This window comes from Schistocerca cancellata, chromosome 4 (assembly GCF_023864275.1).
Source record: "Schistocerca cancellata isolate TAMUIC-IGC-003103 chromosome 4, iqSchCanc2.1, whole genome shotgun sequence".
Taxonomy (NCBI): Eukaryota; Metazoa; Arthropoda; class Insecta; order Orthoptera; family Acrididae; genus Schistocerca; species Schistocerca cancellata.
This window is the reverse complement of record NC_064629.1, coordinates 637030718-637049132: the sequence shown is the minus strand read 5'-3', so window position 1 is coordinate 637049132 and position 18415 is coordinate 637030718. Positions and strand designations below refer to the sequence as shown.

The window sequence follows — 18415 nt, the reverse complement described above, 5'->3', positions numbered from 1 at the left end:
CTGACATTGCGGTTGAGAATGGAAGCAAGACTGAAGAAAAATCAAGACACATTCATAGTATTTGTCAACCTGGAAAAAGGATTTGACAATGTGAAATGGTGCAAGATGTCCAAAATTCTGGAAAATAGGAGTAAGCTATTGGGAAAGATGGGTAATATACAATATGTATAAGAACCAAGAGAGAACAATGAGAGTGGAAGAAGAAGAATGAAGTGCTTGGATTAAAAAGGATGTAGGACAGGGATGTAATCTTTTGCCCCTTCTGTTCGATCTATACACTGAAGAAACAATGACGGAAATGAAAGCAAGCTTCAAGAGTGGGATTAAAATTCAAAGTGAAAGGATATCAGTGACAAGATTTGTTAATGACATTGCTATCCTGAGTGAAAGTGATGATGAATTACAGGATGTTTTGAATGGAATGAACAGTCCAGTGAGAACAGAATATAGATTGAGAATAAGTTGAAGAAAGCCAAAAGTAATGAGAAGCTGCGGAAATGAGAACAGTGAGAAATTTAACATCAGAATTGCTGATCACAAAGCAGATGAAGTTAAGGAATTCTGCTGCTTAGGCAGCAAAATAACCCATGACAGATGGAACAAGGAAGAAATAAAAACCAGACTAGCACTGAAAAAAAAAGGCATTCCTGGCCAAGAGGAGTCTACTTGTATCAAACATGGGTCTTAATTTGAGGAAGAAATTTCTGAGAATGTGTGTTTGGAGCACAGAATTGTGTGGTAGTGAGACATGGACTGTGAGGAAATTGGAACAGAAGAGAATCAAAGCATTTGAGATGTAGTGCTACAGAATTATGTTGAAAATCAGGTGGACTGATATGGTGAGGAATGAAGAGGTTCTATGCAGAATTGGTGATAAAAGGAATGCATGAAAAATGCTGTAAGTAAAAGAAACAGGATAATAGGACATCTATTACATCAGGGAATAACTTCTATGGTACTAAATGGAGCTGTAGAGGGTAAAGACTACAGAGGAAGACAGAAATTGGAATACATACAGTATGTACTTGAGGGTGTAGGTTGCAAGTGTGGCTCTGAAATGAGAAGGTTGGCATAGGAGAGGACTTTGTGGTGGGCTGTATCAAACCAGTCAGAAGACTGGACTCAAAAATTAAAACTTTGTAACTACCCCTTGCCCCCTGTATTCCAGTTAAGTAGTTACTATCTGAGAATAACAAACAAGTGTGTGTGTGTGTGTGTGTGTGTGTGTGTGTGTGTGTGTGTGTGTGTGTGAATTCCTAAGGGACCAAACTGCCAAGGTCATTGGTCAACAAACAAGTATTCTACTGGAAAGACAATCAACACTGTATGGCCTTTTATATGTGAAAGAATATATAATTTTCTTTTATTCATCGGGGAAGTTGTGATTCTTCAATTTCTTCAGGTGTATTTTATGATGAAATGAATCTCGGGTGAACTGCCTGGTACGAGTGGGATAGGACACAATATTTCGGCAATCGACCACGTTGCCATCATCAGGTGCACTGGTGTACTGACCGGCAGTGGGCCGGCGCCATGTATATATAGGACAATCCCCCTCCTTATCCTCCCTCAGGTGCATCCTATGACTCGGTGCAGTCCGCACCCCCCGTGCGGTTCAGGTGCAGCATCCGTTCTCCTGCCATTTGGGCACTGCGTCCTAGGTCTTCTTATTCAGGAGGGTCTGCCGGCACCACTCTCGTTATTATTCCCTCCTCCCCCAAAGTTGGTACACTCTGGGAAATATTCTTTTTTTTCTTAATCTAAGTGATCGAGGGTTCCCACGCCTTGCTAAGGATGTAACCGCTGTCACGATTTACTTGTGGCCCCCTTACTCTGATCTCTATGGCTTCTTTGATGACACAGTCCCAGTATTTGGAAGTCTGTGTCAGGACTTTTGTTTTGTCATAATCCATGCTGTGGAGTTCCGACAGGCAATGCTCAGCGATTGCCGACTTACTGGGCTGTTGCAGTCTAGTGTGCCGTTGATGTTCTCAGCATCGGCCCTCAATGGTACGAATGGTCTGCCCTATGTATACACTACCACATTGGCAAGGTATCTAATAAACCCCTGATTTACGTAGACCAAGGTTTTCCTTGACACTACAAAGAAGGCTCTTGGTTTTGCTTGGAGGATGGAAGATGGTTTTCACTTGGTGTTTACATAAAATGTGTCCAATTTTTCTGGATAAGTCCCCACAAAATGGAATAATAACCAAGGCCGCCTCATCCTGAGGTTCATCCTCAGTTTCCGCTGGTGCTGCAAGTGTGGGATGTAGAGCCTTCTGAATTTGCCTTTCCTTGTAACCATTCCTCTGAAACACGGTCTTCAGATGGTCCAATTCTTGTTGGAGGCTGTCCCTGTTGGACATGGTGTGAGCTCTGTGTACAAGAGTTTTGAGCACGCCATTCTTTTGTGCCGGGTGGTGGCAGCTATCTACATGTAGGTACAAACCGGTGTGCGTCTTCTTCCTATACATGCTGTGGCCCAAAGTGCCATCAGCTCATCTTCTAATCAAAACATCAAGGAAAGGGAGCATTCCATCTGTTTCGATCTCCATGGTGAACTTAATATTCTTGTGTCTGGAGTTGAGATGAGTGAGGAAGTCTGCCAGTTTATCTCTTACATGTGGCCAGATAACGAAGGTATCATCCACATATTAAAAAAAAAAAAAAAATAGGTGGGTTTTAGATGTGCTGATTCAAGAGCTTCCTCCTCGAAATATTCCATGTACATATTTGCGACAATGGGTGAGAGTGGACTCCCCATGGCTACTCCTTCTCTCTCCTCGTAGTATTCACTGTCAAATAAGAAGTAATTTGATGTCAGAACATGTCTGAAAAGGTTGGTGGTCTCTTCGTCAAATTTCTGGCTGATGACTGCAACAGCCCAGTAAGTCAGCAGGCACTGAGCATTGCCTGTCAGAACTCCACAGCATGGATTATGACCAAACCAAAGTCGTGACACAGACTTACAAATACTGGGACTGTATCATCAAATAAGCCATAGAGATCAAAGTAAGGGGGCCACAACTAAATTGTGACAGAGGTTACATCCTCAGCAAGGCATGGGGACCTGCGATCACCCGGATTTAGAAGATAAAGGATATTTCCCAGAATGTACCAACTTTGGGGGAGGAGGGAAGAATAACGAGAGCAGTGCAGGCAGACCCTCCTGAATGAGAAGACCTAGGATGCAGCACTCAGATGGCGGGAGAACATATGCTGCACCTGGACCGTGCACTGGGCGCGGAATGGACTGAGTCATAGGAAGTGCCTGAGGGAGGATTGGGAGGGGGATTGTCCTATATATACATTGCACCGGCCCACTGCTGGTCAGTACACCAGTGCACCTGATGATGGCAACGTGGTTGATTGCCGAAATATTGTGTCCTATGCACACTCATACCAGGCTGTTCAACAGAGATTTATTTCGTCAGAAAATACGCCTGGAGAAATTGAAGAATCACATGACATACCTCTACAGGGAGGAGATATAGGAGATATATCACAGCATGAAAAGGATCGAAAAGCTGCGTCATCGGAGAAGTCATTCACTTAGTTCTTTTTTTTTAATATGAAGTACCAAGAAGAATGTGTGGTACTGACTTTGGCTAAGGTCAAGCATCACATCAACTTAGCAACAACCAGAAGAATCAAGAAACGTGCCAGTCTAGCTTTGGTACGAGAGAGAGTTTGCTTCACGCGGTGGTGCTTGGACACTACCATCAAAGAACTCCTACAGTTACATCTACAACTGGCCAACTGGTTCAACCCCAGGATGTGGGATTGGGTTGATGGTGTCACTTGGACCACAGCGGACTTAACCCAGAGGAAGTCAGCTGGACGGCAGGCATCCAAGTTTGAACATATATCGGGGAAACAACCTTCTGATGGCAGTGGAAAGACCATCATCAATCTCACTAACAAGGAACTGGATGATGATGTTATTTCGGTTCTTAAGAAACGATTGAATTTTGCTCTGACTCCTAAAGATGTACCCCTTGCTGACATCATTAGCACAGTGGAACAAACAGGTGCTTGACTTCCACCTGAAGCTGCTGAAGAAGTTCGTTGCAAAATCTGCAGAGCTCTAACCGAAACAAAGCTGATGAAACCAAACATCTCCTACAGGGAGAGGGTCACCATACGGGAGCTAAGAGAAGATCCAGACATAGTAGCATTACCTGCAGACAAGGGCAACGCAACAGTGATCCTATCCTGACAGGATTATGCTGAGAAGATGGTGACAGTGCATACCGCAAGGTTGACACCGATCCTACCAAGAGGGTTGAGAGGAAGACTCTGGCACTTCTCAAGGATTCCGGTTTCCCTGACAAGATTACCAAGAAGCTACGCTCAAGGGCTGCTGCTCCTCCTAGACTTTACGGACTGCCAAAGGTGCACAAGGAATTGATTGATTCTGTTACGTCCCATTGTCAGCAATATTGGTGCCCCAACATACCTTCTCTCCAAGCACCTCAGACAACTGCTTAGACCTTACGTTGGGAGATGTACCCACCATATCCGTAACTCCATGGATTTCCTGGGACACATCAACAACCTTGTACTTAAGGAATCTGACATACTGGTGAGCTTCGACGTGGTATCTCTATTCACTAAAGTTCCATTACAAGAATCCTTGGAACTCATCAGCCAGAAATTTGACAGAGAGGCCACCAACATTTTCAGACATATTTTGAAATTAACTTACTTCGTATTTGATAGTGAATACTACGAGCAGACAGAAGGAGTACCCATGGGGAGTCCACTCTCACCTCTTGTCGCAAATATGTACATGGAACATTTCGAGGAGGAAGCTCTTGAATCAGCACATCTAAAACCCACCTATTTTTTTTTTTTTAATATGTGGATGATACCTTCGTTATCTGGCCACATGTAAGAGATAAACTGGCAGACTTCCTCACTCATCTCAACTCCAGACACAAGAATATTAAGTTCACCATGGAGATCGAAACAGATGGAATGCTCCCTTTCCTAGATGTTTTGATTAGAAGACGAGCTGATGGCACTTTGGGCCACAGAGTGTGTAGGATGGAGATGCACACTTATTTGTACCTACATGTAGATAGCTGCCACCACCTGGCACAAAAGAATGGCGTGCTCAAAACTCTTGTACACAGAGCTCACACCATCTCCAACAGGGACAGGCTCCAACAAGAATTGGACCATCTGAAGACCGTGTTTCGGAGGAACGGTTACAAGGAAGGGCAAATTCGGAACGCTCTACATCCCACACCTGCAGCACCAGCGGAAACTGACGATGAACCTCAGGATGAGGTGGCCTTGGCTATTATTCTGTTTTGTGGGGCCTTATCTGGAAAAATTGGACGCATTTTACGTAAACACCAAGTGAAAACCATCTTCCATCCTCCAAGCAAAACCAAGAGCCTTCTTAGTAGTGTCAAGGACAACCTTGGTCTACGTTAATCAGGGGTTTATCAGATACCTTGCCAATGTGGTAGTGTATACATAGGGCAGACCATTCATACCATTGAGGACTGATGCCGAGAACATCAACAGCTCACTAGACTGCAACAGCCCAGTAAGTCGGCAATCGCTGAGCATTGCCTGTCGGACCTCCACAGCATGGATTATAACCAAACCAAAGTCCTGACACAGACTTACAAATACTGGGACTGTATCATCAAATAAGCCATAGAGATCAAAGTAAGGGGGCCACAACTAAATTGTGACAGAGGTTACATCCTCAGCAAGGCATGGGGACCTGCGATCACCCGGATTTAGAAGATAAAGGATATTTCCCAGAATGTACCAACTTTGGGGGAGGAGGGAAGAATACTGAGAGCAGTGCAGGCAGACCCTCCTGAATGAGAAGACCTAGGATGCAGCATTCAGATGGCGGGAGAACAGATGCTGCACCTGGGCCGTGTGCTGGGCGTGGACTGCACTGAGTCATAAGAAGTGCCTGAGGGAGGATCGGGAGGGGGATTTTCCTATATATACATGGCGCCGGCCCACCGCCGGTCATTACATCAGCGCACCTGATGATGGCTACGTGGTCGATTGCCGAAATATTGTGTCCTATGCACACTCATACCAGGCTGTTCACCCGAGATTTATTTCGTCATCAGGGAAGTTGCTTAGACTTGACAGTTTTTGTAAATGGTTTCTTAATATGCAATTTGCTTTTCTTTTTGCCATGGTTGACTATTATCATATATGTTTTCCTCTTGTGATTTGTAACACATGCTTCTCATCCATCATAAGTGTAATACTGTATTGGTCTGTGGTACAAGTTACATAATATTTCATGTCACTGCATTCCGTACTGAGTCTGAACCATTAATTTCTGCCATAATGTGTGAACTTATTGACTTCTCAGTAAATTTTAGCTATTATGTGTTGTGGCATAGTAGGTAGAGCACTGGATCTTCATTCAGGTGCAGTGGGATTAAGATCCCCATGCAACCATCCAGATTTAGCTTTTTTGATGCTTCTGTGAATTGTTAAACAACAAAACAGTTCCTTCAAAAAGGGCACAACTGATTTTTATGCCATGAATGTCAGTTATGAGCTTGTGCTCCATCTTCAATGATTTTGTTGTTGGGGGACATTAAATCGTGATGTTTTGTCCTTCTTATATAATGTGCCCTTTTTGAGTGACAAGCTATGTTAATCCATTGAGTGATCTGTAGTTTCAAAAATCCTGTCTTAATGTCAGCCTTAATTACATTGTCAGAGGGTCTGTTTCTTTTAGTATTTCTGAATTTGTGTCCTGTTTTTATATATGTGGCAGCTCTTTCTTTGTCCTTATTTACTTTACTTGAAGAAGGTAGGAAGAAAGATTGGGCTTAACTTTAATTGAAGAAGATACCAAGAGCCTGTACATGTCCTGTGAATATGAAAGTCCTGCCTCTAGTCATTCAAGGTGTTCTGTATTTTCTGAACATGAGTGTGTATAGACATTAGTCTTAAGACATGGTCACATAAAGGCAATTGGATGGGGCTAGAAATTAAAGAAGGAGTTTATTTACATCAGCTACTATTTGCTGATGATCAAGCAGTTATAGCACAAGACAGGGATGATGAAAATTATATGTAATCAGTTAGCAATGGAATACACAAACCGGAGACTGAAGATTAATTATCAGAAAACAGAATACATGACTAATGATCCATATGACTTATATATAGAGGGAAAGAGACTTAAGAAGATCAATACTTTCTGTTATTTGGGATCCATTTAAAGATGGAGGTAAAAGGCGTTCTGTTTTTTCTGAACGTGAGTGTAGATGTTAAATGAAGTTGTTGACATGGGGAAGCCTTTTAGCAGACCCTTGCTTGTTCTAAATTTCTGTGAAAGTGTATTACAAAATTTCAATTGACGTATATTATGTTTATTTATTTCTTGTCTTACTTTAATTAAAGTACCCTTTATGTTTACCACATATAATTCTCTCCAAAGTAGTTTTCTTGGAAGAGTTTCATGTGCTTTTTTTATGTCTATGAAAATTAATTTTGGAGTAACTCATCATTAAGAGAAAAACTATTTATTACACAAAAGTGTACAATTAGAATAATAGCTGGAGCCCATCTAAGATCACCTTGTAGACATTTAAGGAACTTGGGATATTCACTTAAGAAAACTTATTTTAAACTGACATGTTCCATATCATTACAAAATGTTGTATTTATGATCTAGGGAACAAGTATTAATGTAATAATGTAATGCAATCCTAGGTTTTTTGATTTTTCCCTATGTTTCTCTAAGATCTGTCATAATGTGAAAATATGGTCTATTCATGATCTACCAGCAGCGAAGCTACATTGTTATCCCTCATTTATAAAATTTATTTCAAGCTTGTTTTTAATTATTTTCCCAAAAATTCTCATTAAGTTTATAACACAAATTCCTTGGTATTTCGAGCAGCTTGTGTAATCTACTCTCTCAGATATGGCATTAATATATTCTAGCATCATTTCATCGGGTATCGAATCTCCATGTAAAATTTGGTTGAATAACTGTGTTACAAGTTTCAAAATTTTGTCATCAACATATTTTAAGAACTGCAAACTGATCCTACATGGTCCAAATGATATATCATGTTTCCCTGTTCTAAACCTTACTCACCTCACTTTCTAAAATTTGGATCTTCTTCCCTTCCTGTTCCTTTCCTTCTATTGTTTCTTCTTCCAGATATCCCCATTTAATAATTTCCAGTAATATTCTTCCCATTCCTCTGGTGTTATCAACTGAAGACTGATTTTGGCTTTCATCTCTTATTGAAGCCCTTTTAATACTGACCAAGCTACTTTTGTTCTCCCAAATCGTAGTTTTCTATTAACATTGACATTGACATTGACATTGACGTATGTCCTTTCCCATGCTTCATTCTTTGCTATCCTTATTTTTTTCCATCAATTTATTCTACTTTTCCTTGTAGAATGTTCATATTGCTTCTGACTCATTCCTCTTTTCTTTAATTGCCACTTCTATTTCCTCTGACCACCATTCTGCAGTACAGCTGTGGTGGTTTCTCTTTATGCTGTTGCTGTTTTTATAACACTGGTTTTTATGTATTCATATATTTCCTCTGAACTTCCTGCAAATGATTCTTCCAATGTCCTTTCCATTCTGGCAGTAAAGAATATTTGTATAATTTCATCTTGTTGGCTGTTGATATTGAAGGTATATTTTGAGCTGTCTCAACACAATTTATTTTAGTGTTGTTAGTATCATTCTTTGCATTCTGCCATGGCCAAAAACATTCCATTTTTACTAAATAATGGTCTGATACACACTGTTCTCCTCTATAAGGTCTGACATTTGCCTTGAAACTACTTGTTTTTCTGTCTTCCTACATTTCCCTGGAATTCAAACTGATATTTCCCGAGGTTGGCTTCTACCAGTTTTTTCATTCTTCTGTAAAGAATTCATGTTAATATTTCATAACTATGAGTTATGAACAGGTAGTTTCATAATTTTCACATATGTCAGCATCTGCTGTCTTTGGAATTGGAATTATTATATACTTCTTGAAGTCTAAGGGTATTTTGCCTGTCTCATATGTCTTGCTCACTAAGTGGAAGAGTTTTCTCATAAATGGCTCTCTCAAGGCTATCATTAGTTCTAACGGAATGTTCTCTACTCCCAGGGCCTTGTTTTGATTTAGGTCTTTCACTGATTGGTCAAATTCTTCCCACATTATCATATATCCCATCTCATTTTCATCTGTGTTCTCTTCCATTCTCATAATATTGCCCTCAAGTGCTTCTCCCTTGTATAGACCCTCTCTATACTCCTTCCACCTTTCTGCTTTTGCTTCTTTGTTTAGGGCTGGTTTTCCAGCTGAGCTCATAATAGTTATACAGATGGTTCTCTTTTATCTGAAGGTCTCTTTAATTGTCCTGTAGGTGGCCTCTATCTTTCCCCTAGTGATATTTGCTTCTAAATCCTTACATTTATCCTATAGCCATTCCTGCTTAGCTATTATGCACTTCCTGGCAGTCTCATTTCTTAGATGTTTGTATTCCCTTTCACCTCACCCATTTACTACATTTTTATATTTTTTGCATTCATCTATTAAATTCAGTATGTCTTGTGTTATGCAAGGATTTCTACTAGTCCTCGTCTTTTTACCTACTTGATCCTCTGCTGCCTTCACTATTTCATCTGTCAAAGCTACCCTTTCTTCTTCTGCTATACTCCTTTCCCTTGTCCTTGTCAATTGTACCCTAATCCTCCCTCAGAAACTCTCTACAACCTCTGGTTCTTTCTGTTTATCCAGGTTCCATCTCCTTAAATTACTACCTTTTTTGCAGTTTCTTCAGTTTTAATCTACAGTTCATAACCAATATATTGTGGTCAGAGTCCACATCTGCCCCTGAAAATGTCATAAGTTTAAAATCTGGTTCTGAATTCCCTGTCCTACCATTATATAATCAATCTGGAACCTTCCAGGTTCTCCATGTCTCTTCCACATACGAAACCTTCTTTTGTGATTCTTGAACCAAGTGTCAGCTGTGACTAAATTATGCTCTGTGTAAAATTCTACCAGGCAGCTTCCTCTTTCATTCTTTTTTCCCAGTCCATATTCACCTACTATTTTTTCTTGTCTTTCTTTCCCTACTATCAAATTCCAGTCCCCCATGACTATTATATTTTTGTCTCCCTTTACTATCCTAATAATGTCTTTTATTTCATCATACATTTTTTCAATCTCTTCATCATCTGCAGAGCTAATTGGAATATAAACTTGTACTACTGTGGTGGGTGTGGGCTTCATGTCTATGTTAGCTACAATAATGCGTTGACTATGCTGTTCACAGTTGCTAATCCTTGTCCTAATTTTTTGTTCAGTATTAATTGTAATCTTGCAGTACCCCTATTGATCTTGTATCTAAAGCCTTGTATTCAATTGACCAGAAGTCCTGTTCCTCCTGCCGCCAAACTTCACTAATTCCCTCTATACAGTGTAGTCCATTGATCCTGACCAGGCCAAATATCTCACGAAATAAGTGTCAAATGAAAAAGCTACAAAGAATGAAACTTGTCTAGCTTGAAGGGGGAAACCAGATGGCGCTATGGTTGGCCCACTAGATGGCGCTGCCATAGGTCAAACAGATATCAACTGCGTTTTTTAAAATGGGAACCCCCATTTTTTATTACATATTCGTGTAGTACGCAAATAAATATGAATGTTTTAGTTGGACCACTTTTTTCGCTTTGTGATAGATGGTGCTGTAATAGTCACAAGCATATGGCTCACAATTTTAGATGAACAGTTGGTAACAGGTAGGTTTTTTAAATTAGAATACAGAACGTAGGTACGTTTGAACATTTCATTTTGGTTGTTCCAATGTGATACATGTACCTTTGTGAACTTATCATTTCTGAGAACGCGTACTGTTACAGCGTGATGACCTATAAATACCACATTAATGTAATAAATGCTCAAAATGATGTCATCAACCTCAGTGGATTTGGCAATACGTGTAACGACATTCCTCTCAACAGCAAGTAGTTCGCCTCCCGTAATGTTCAAACATGCATTGACAATGTGCTGCCACATGTTGTCAGGCATTGTCAGTGGATCACGATAGCAAATGTCCTTCAACTTTCCCCACAGAAAGAAATCCGGGGACGTCAGATCTGGTGAACTTGCGGGTCATGCTTTGCTGACCAATCCATCTGTCATGAAATATGCTATTAAACACCACTTCAACTGCACGTGAGCTATTGCCAGACATCCATCATGTTGGAAGTACATCGCCATTCTATCATGCAGTGAAACGTCTTGTAGTAACATCGGTAAAACATCACGTAGGAAATGAGCATACACTGCACCATTTAGACTGCCATCGATAAAATGGGAGCCAATTATCCTTCCTCCCATAATGACACATCATACATTAACCCGCCAAGTTCGCTGACGTTCCCTTTGTCACAGCCATCGTGGATTCTCTGTTGCCCAATAATGCATATTATGCCGGTTTACGTTACCACTGTTGGTGAATGACACTTCATCGCTAAATAGAATGTGTGCAAAAAATCTATCATTGTCCCATAATTTCTCTTGTGCCCAGTGGCAGAACTGTACACGACGTTCAAAGTCATCGCCATGCAATTCCTGGTGCATAGAAATATGGTACGGGTGCAATCGAGGTTGATGAAGCATTCTCAACACCGACGTTTTTGAGATTCCCGATTCTCGTGCAATTTGTCTGCTACTGATGTGCGGATTAGCTGCAACAGCAGCTTAAACACCTACTCGGGCATCATCATTTGCTGCAGGTTGTGGTTGACATTTCACATGTGGCTGAACACTTCCTGTTTCTTTAAATAACGTAACTATCTGGCGAACGGTCCGGACACTTGGATGATGTCGTCCATAATACCGAGTAGCGTACGTAGCACACACCTGTTAGGCATTTTGATCACAATAGCCATACATCAACACGATGTCGACCTTTTCTGCAATTGGTAAACAGTCCATTTTAACGTGGGTAATGTATCACGAAGCAAATACCATCCACACTGGCGCAATGTTACATGATACCACGTACTCACAGTGCCATCTATCACAAAGCGAAAAAAGTGGTCCAACTAAAACATTCATATTTATTTACATACTACATGAATATGTAATAAAAAATGGGGGTTCCCACTTAAAAAAAAACGCAATTGATATCCGTTTGACCTATGGCAGCGCCATAGCGCCATCTGGTTTCCGTCTTCAAGCTAGACAAGTTTCGTTCTTTGCAGTTTTTTTCATTTGACGCTTACTTAGTGAGATATTTGACCCAGTCATGATCAATGGACCACCCTGTATATAACTTTAATCTATCCCTTTCCCTTTTTAAATTTTCTAATCTACGTGTCTGATTAAGGGATCTGACATTCCATGCTCTTATCTGTAGAATGCTAGTTTTGTTTCTCTTGATAACAACAGCCTCCTGAGTAGTCCCCACCTAGATATGTGAATGGGGGATTATTTTACCTGTGTAATATTTTACCCAAGATGATGCCATCTCATTTAACCATATAGTAGATCTGCATGCCCTAGGGAAAGATTACGGCTGTAGTTTCCCATTGCTTTCAGTCGTTCACAGTATCAGCACAGCAAGGCCATTTTGGTTGATGTTACAAGGCCAGATCACTCAATCACCCAGACTGCTGCCTCTGCGACTACTGAAAATGCTGCTGCCCCTCCTCAGGAATCACACATTTGTCTGGCCTCTGTACAGATACCCTTCATTGTGGTTGCACCTACAGTACAGCTATCTGTATTGCTGAGGCACGCAAACCTCCCCATCAATGGAAAGGTTCATGATTCATGGAATATCACTATAAAAATACATCCGTTTGAAGACAAGGATATGGAGCAGACTAAGAAAAATTTTGATGAAGGGAATAAAAGTTGCTATGGAAAGAAGAGACAAGTGACAAAATAAGAACTTGTGGTTCTTAGATTGTGACAAGTGACCTTTGATCCTGTAAAGGAAGCTGTCTCATACATAGATGTTTGGATAGAATCAAACCAAACAGATGATGTTCATAAGGTGATCCATGAGATATACAGCATTAATAGAAAATACCATGTGCATAATCATTAGAGATAAACACTCCTGGTAGATTAAAATTATATGCCATATTGAGACTTTATTCTGGGACTGTTGCGTTTCTCAAGCACGGGCACTACTGACTAAACTATCCAAGCATGACTCACGATCTACCATCAGAGCTCTACTTCTAGCAGTACCTTTTCTTCTACCCTCCAAACTTCACAGAAGTTTTCTTGGATACATTGCAGGACTAACACTTCTAGAAGAAATGTTTTGTAGAGAAAATGGTTTAGCCAAAGTCTAGGTTCAAGTGCCATTCTGGCATACAATTTTAATCTACCAGAAGCTTTCAAACCAGTGCACACTTCACCACAAAATGAAAATTCCTTCTGAAAGCAAAGTATATTCTAACATGCTGAATTGATAGAATCATTTCAAATTAATCTCGTGCAATATTCAGTTGAGTGGGGTAATTATCAGTGCTCTAAAAAAAAAATTATCTCTGATAAAGAAGTTTTACACTGAAAATTATTTTTGTTCTAGCACTTGGTGTACGAGTTCAGGGGTTCATCAATGAAGGTCGTCTTGTACCAGATGATGTCATGATGAATCTAGTAAATGAAGAGCTAAAGAAACTTCCTAATGACAACTGGCTTTTAGATGGTCAGTATTGCATGTATGAATGTTATTTATGTTAATGGAGCATTGGTTTTCAATAAAACTTACACGTGAATGATTATCAGCTGTTGTAATTATAGCTATCTTTCACTAATAAGGTAAATTTATTACTGACTGAGTGAGGGGGTTTCTCTGAAACTGTTAGGAATATTTGGATTCTCTGCACTAATATTTCTAACAAAACTTTCAAGTTAGTCTTTGTTGCAAATATGAGGTAATGTGTTTCCACTCTTTAGTGGAATATATAGTGTGATGAACATTTGTGATTAGTGAGAACTATGTGATAGTGTTGGACTGGGTATTGTTGTTGCATATTTCAACAATGTGTAACTATTAGAAGTAATGGAATGGCCTCCATTGTCACATTTGATACACTATTCAGTCACCATAGGGCAAATAATGGCACAAAATCAATAACTTAAATTCAAATCATTCAAATTTTCCAGCTTTTTGTTCATTTATTGAAAGTATGGATGTGTGGGGTGCTGTTTTTGATGGTTAAAAAATCATGTTAATGCTTTCCAGTTATGAGAACGTATTATTCACTGCTTACATTTTATTTCCATGTCATTAAAAGCAGTTTCACAAAAATTGAAGCTGTAGCCTCAGGTGTGTCATGGAATTTCTGTAGAACATCTAACAGCACATGTTTTTGTTTTTAGTGATTGGCACCATGCCTTTTTGTCTGGGAAAAAAAAGGACACCATCACAGATTCTTTGGCTCCATCACTGTTTATATGGCTACAGATTTTGGCGCAGGATATAGACCTCCAGGTGAATGCAAGTTCTGTCTCCTCTCAATTAAATGGATTAACACATTTGAAATTAGATTTACCCCCTGCACTCTATGCATCACAAGCAAGTCTGCACATGTAGCTGGAAGGCACTACCAATGTCACAGTAAGTTTCTGCAAAGCTTTCATCTAACCATGTCACTCTGCAAGTGACATTACTGGCACCACTGCTAAAAATGTATCAAATGTTGACGATTTTAACAGTTTCAACTCATTGAGCACCTAATCAGTTAATCTGTGGTTCACCAAGGCATTTTATAGGATGTGGATGATGACTTATTTAAAAGTTTTTGAACTTGTTTCACCCTAAATAGTGTGTGTCACTAAAATGCAAGTGGACATTGTCATGAAACTACAGGAAATTCACAGATCTCGATGAATGCAGCCAGTCCCCCATGTTTTGTGTGTGGGGGCATCAAAGCAGGATTAGACATGTTTGACCGGCAAAGTTTTTTTCTCTCCATTTTGTCTGGATTTCTTTGTTAGTCCTATTCAAGACACCCAGTGGCTATTTATATGTATGTGGAAGTTTTGAAGAAGTGAAATACCTCCTGTTATTGTTATGTAACTGAGTCCATGACCAGATGATCTATTTTGTAGTATGAAAGTTGGTAAATTTTATTTGGAATTTGGTTTATCAGGAACCTATTCTCAATTTCCCACTCCCAGTTGTCACTGGGTGAGAAATCAAAGTCATTTCTAGTCTTTAGGTTGCCATTTGGGGTGACTATTGTCCTAGCTATTTTTCAAAATTCCTGGAACAGATAATTGGTCACTGACATTCACATGCATGTTGTTGCAGAAGAAGCTCAGTAGCACTGTGGTGTAGTGGTTATGATACTGAACTGTTGCATAGAGGGCCATGAGTTCAAAACTCACCTGAACTGTACAATTTTAATTTCTATATTCGGTTTGAGTACATCCTAGAAGTATCCACAAATGTCAAGAATCATTGTACTGGAATGTTCTGTAGCTGTATATATACTGTATGTGTTCTCACCAGAGGCAGCTCACTACACACTCTTGTATGCCCAAGTGCAGAATAAACCTTTGTTAAGTGAAGTTAGTGTTTGTCATTCATCTACTTACACTTTCTTCTATGTGACATTATTCTGGTGGAGGCACTGGGTATTGGATCTTGTGATAGCACACATTATTGATGACACAGGGGCTCCAATCAGGCCATGACAGAGCCGCCGTTTATGTGGCGAGAAACCTGAGTTTGAGCCATATTCAACAGATCGCAATCCATCGGAGACAGAAGAAGAAGAGGAAATTACGATGACAGCAACTGTGTGCCACCACATGAGACATTATTCCGGGTTCTCTGGTGACGATGGCCAAGATCCAAACAAGTGGCTGAAGGTATATGAGTGTATAGCCAAATTTAACAAATGGGATGACACCATGTGTTTGGCTAACATATTTTTCTACTTGGAGGGCACTGCAAAGCAATGGTATGAGAACAACGAGGAGAAGTTCACAAGCTGTGAAGTATTCCAGCCAGAACTGCACAAGTTGGGGTTGGGTTGGGTTGTTTTGGGGGAGGAGACCAGACAGCGAGGTGATCGGTCTCATCAGATTAGGGAAGGACGGGAAAGGAAGTCGGCCATGCCCTTTGAAAGGAACCATTCCGGCATTTGCCTGGAGCAATTTAGGGAAATCACGGAAAACCTAAATCAGGATGGTCGGACGCGGGATTGAACCGTCGTCCTCCCGAATGCGAGTCCAGTGTCTAACCACTGCGCTACCTCGCTCAGTAACTGCACAAGTATTTTGGTGACACACAATGACAGAAGTGCAGGGGTGAAGATAAATTAAAGTGCAGGCACAGTGTCCATAAGAAACTACAGCATGCTACATTGAAGATGTTTTGGAGCTGTGTAAAATAGTGGATCCTAGAATGAAGGAGGAAGATAAGATTGCATATCTCATGAAGGGTGTTGCTGAGGACATGTATCAGGCCCTACTCCTGAAGGAGTTTTCGACAGCAGACGACTTCATAAAATGGTGCCAGTATATCGAGACAAGAAAGAATTACATGCAATAAGTTTGAATGGCTCACAGACATCATATCGTTGTTTGTGATGGAGGAAGTAACTGATTTCACAAGTGTTCTTCGTCAGATAGTGTGAGAGGAACTTCAGAAGGCATTTGGATTGCACGGCGAGCAAAAAACCGAGACACTTCAAGAGGTCATAAGGGAGGAAGTGGAACAGACATTGAACCCAATCTCTCATCCTTCATTTCCCTTTAAGATGGTGAAAAAATCGAGACCCAGGCGGAGTTACGTTCCTACAATGCCGCATGAAGAACTTGTTTGGGCACCAAGGAAGACTGTTGTTTGGAGGACCCAGGATAACCAACCAGTATGATTCCACTGTGGTGCGCTATTGCCGAGAAAGGTGGCAGATATTTGAAGACACCCATGCCAGAAGACAGCAGACTGATCTTAGCTGATGCCAGCTCCAGGACAACAAAGATGAACAACATGATGTGGGTGCAGGATGACGTAGGTCAACACCGCTGCAAGCTAGGCACTGGAAAGGACAGTCCCCAACATGCCGATCAAGGTCTCCATTGCTGTTTAGTAGCTCCAGCCAATCACCCAGCTGCCGCAACCTGGAAAACAAAGGGTGCGACCTTCCTTGGAGGTGAGGCCACCGAAGAGAAAAATCCTCCGCCATCGATCACTACAAAAATGATAGGAAATTATGTCAACATCCTCATGGGTGGCTGACCAGCCCAAGCTCTTGTGGAATCTGGAGCATTATATTCAGTCATTTCGGAGAAGTACTGTCACCAGTTGCAGAAAACCATATTTGTCAACAATAAAACATCTCTGCTGAAGGTGGCTAATGGGACATATGTAAAACCTACAGGAAGATGTACCATTCAAGTGGGTATAAGTGGCCATACACAGCCCTTAGAATTCATCATGAGTGTAGTCATGACATCATTCTTGGATGGGACTTTTTGAAAGCTTCTCAGGCAATTATAGTTTGTGATCACTCAAAAATTATGCTAGATGAGATGAGATACTGTGGACAGGAAGATGCGCATCTGAGTGTGTGGAGACTACGTGTGCTGGATGAAGTGATCATTCCTGCAGTCAGTGCTAGAAAGGTAACTGTCACATGTCATGCCATGCATCAACCCATGGATCTTGTAGTGGAATGTAAAAGAAGAATATCAGTAAAGAATAACTTGCTCATCCCAGCCTCTGTCATCTCGTTTAAGAACAGATTCAGTGAACTGTGGATAGTTAACTGTTGGCGAGAACCACAGATCCTTCCAAGACGCATGTGCATAGCAAATGCTGAGCCATTAATTGAAGGACAGCTGAGCTTCATAGAAACCTCCCATGCTGAGTCTGTGGGTAAAATTGGTGCTACCACTACAAAACAAGATCTTCTAGCTTGACTATCACCAGATCTCAGTGAGGAACAACAGAAGAAGCTACCTGCCATTCTTCAAGAGTTCTCTGAATGCTTCAATCCACAGGTGAAGAGCAAATTAGACAAATCGATGGTGAAGCACCGGATTAGCACAGGAGACCATCAACCAATAAGTCAGAGAGCATACCGTGTGTCAACAATGGAACGTCAAATAATTTGCGATGAGGTAGAGAAAATGATGGAGAATGACATGATTCAGCCTTCATAGAGCCCATGCTCATCACCAGTGGTCCTCATCAGGAAGAAGGATGGCAGTTGGCACTTTTGTGTTGATTACAAGAAGCTTAATAAGATAACTAAAAAGGACATTTACCCTCTTCCATGAATTGACGGTACGCTGGATTGTCTGAAGGGGGCTAAGTTTTTCTCAACCATGGACATGTACGTGGGATACTGGAAAATCGAAGTAAAGGAGGCTGATTGTGAGAAAACTGCATT

At 40.7% G+C, this 18415-nt stretch overlaps 1 protein-coding gene across 1 annotated transcript in view; it reads left to right on the top strand.

The window, feature by feature from the left end:
• The window catches only part of LOC126183481 (GTP:AMP phosphotransferase AK3, mitochondrial), an 87579-nt gene that overhangs the window by 33601 nt on the left and 35563 nt on the right, over positions 1 to 18415 (top strand). The window contains exon 2 of the mRNA XM_049925500.1: positions 13591 to 13710. Within this exon, the coding sequence (XP_049781457.1) occupies positions 13591 to 13710 (120 nt within the window). The remainder of the gene's footprint in view (positions 1 to 13590; positions 13711 to 18415) is intronic.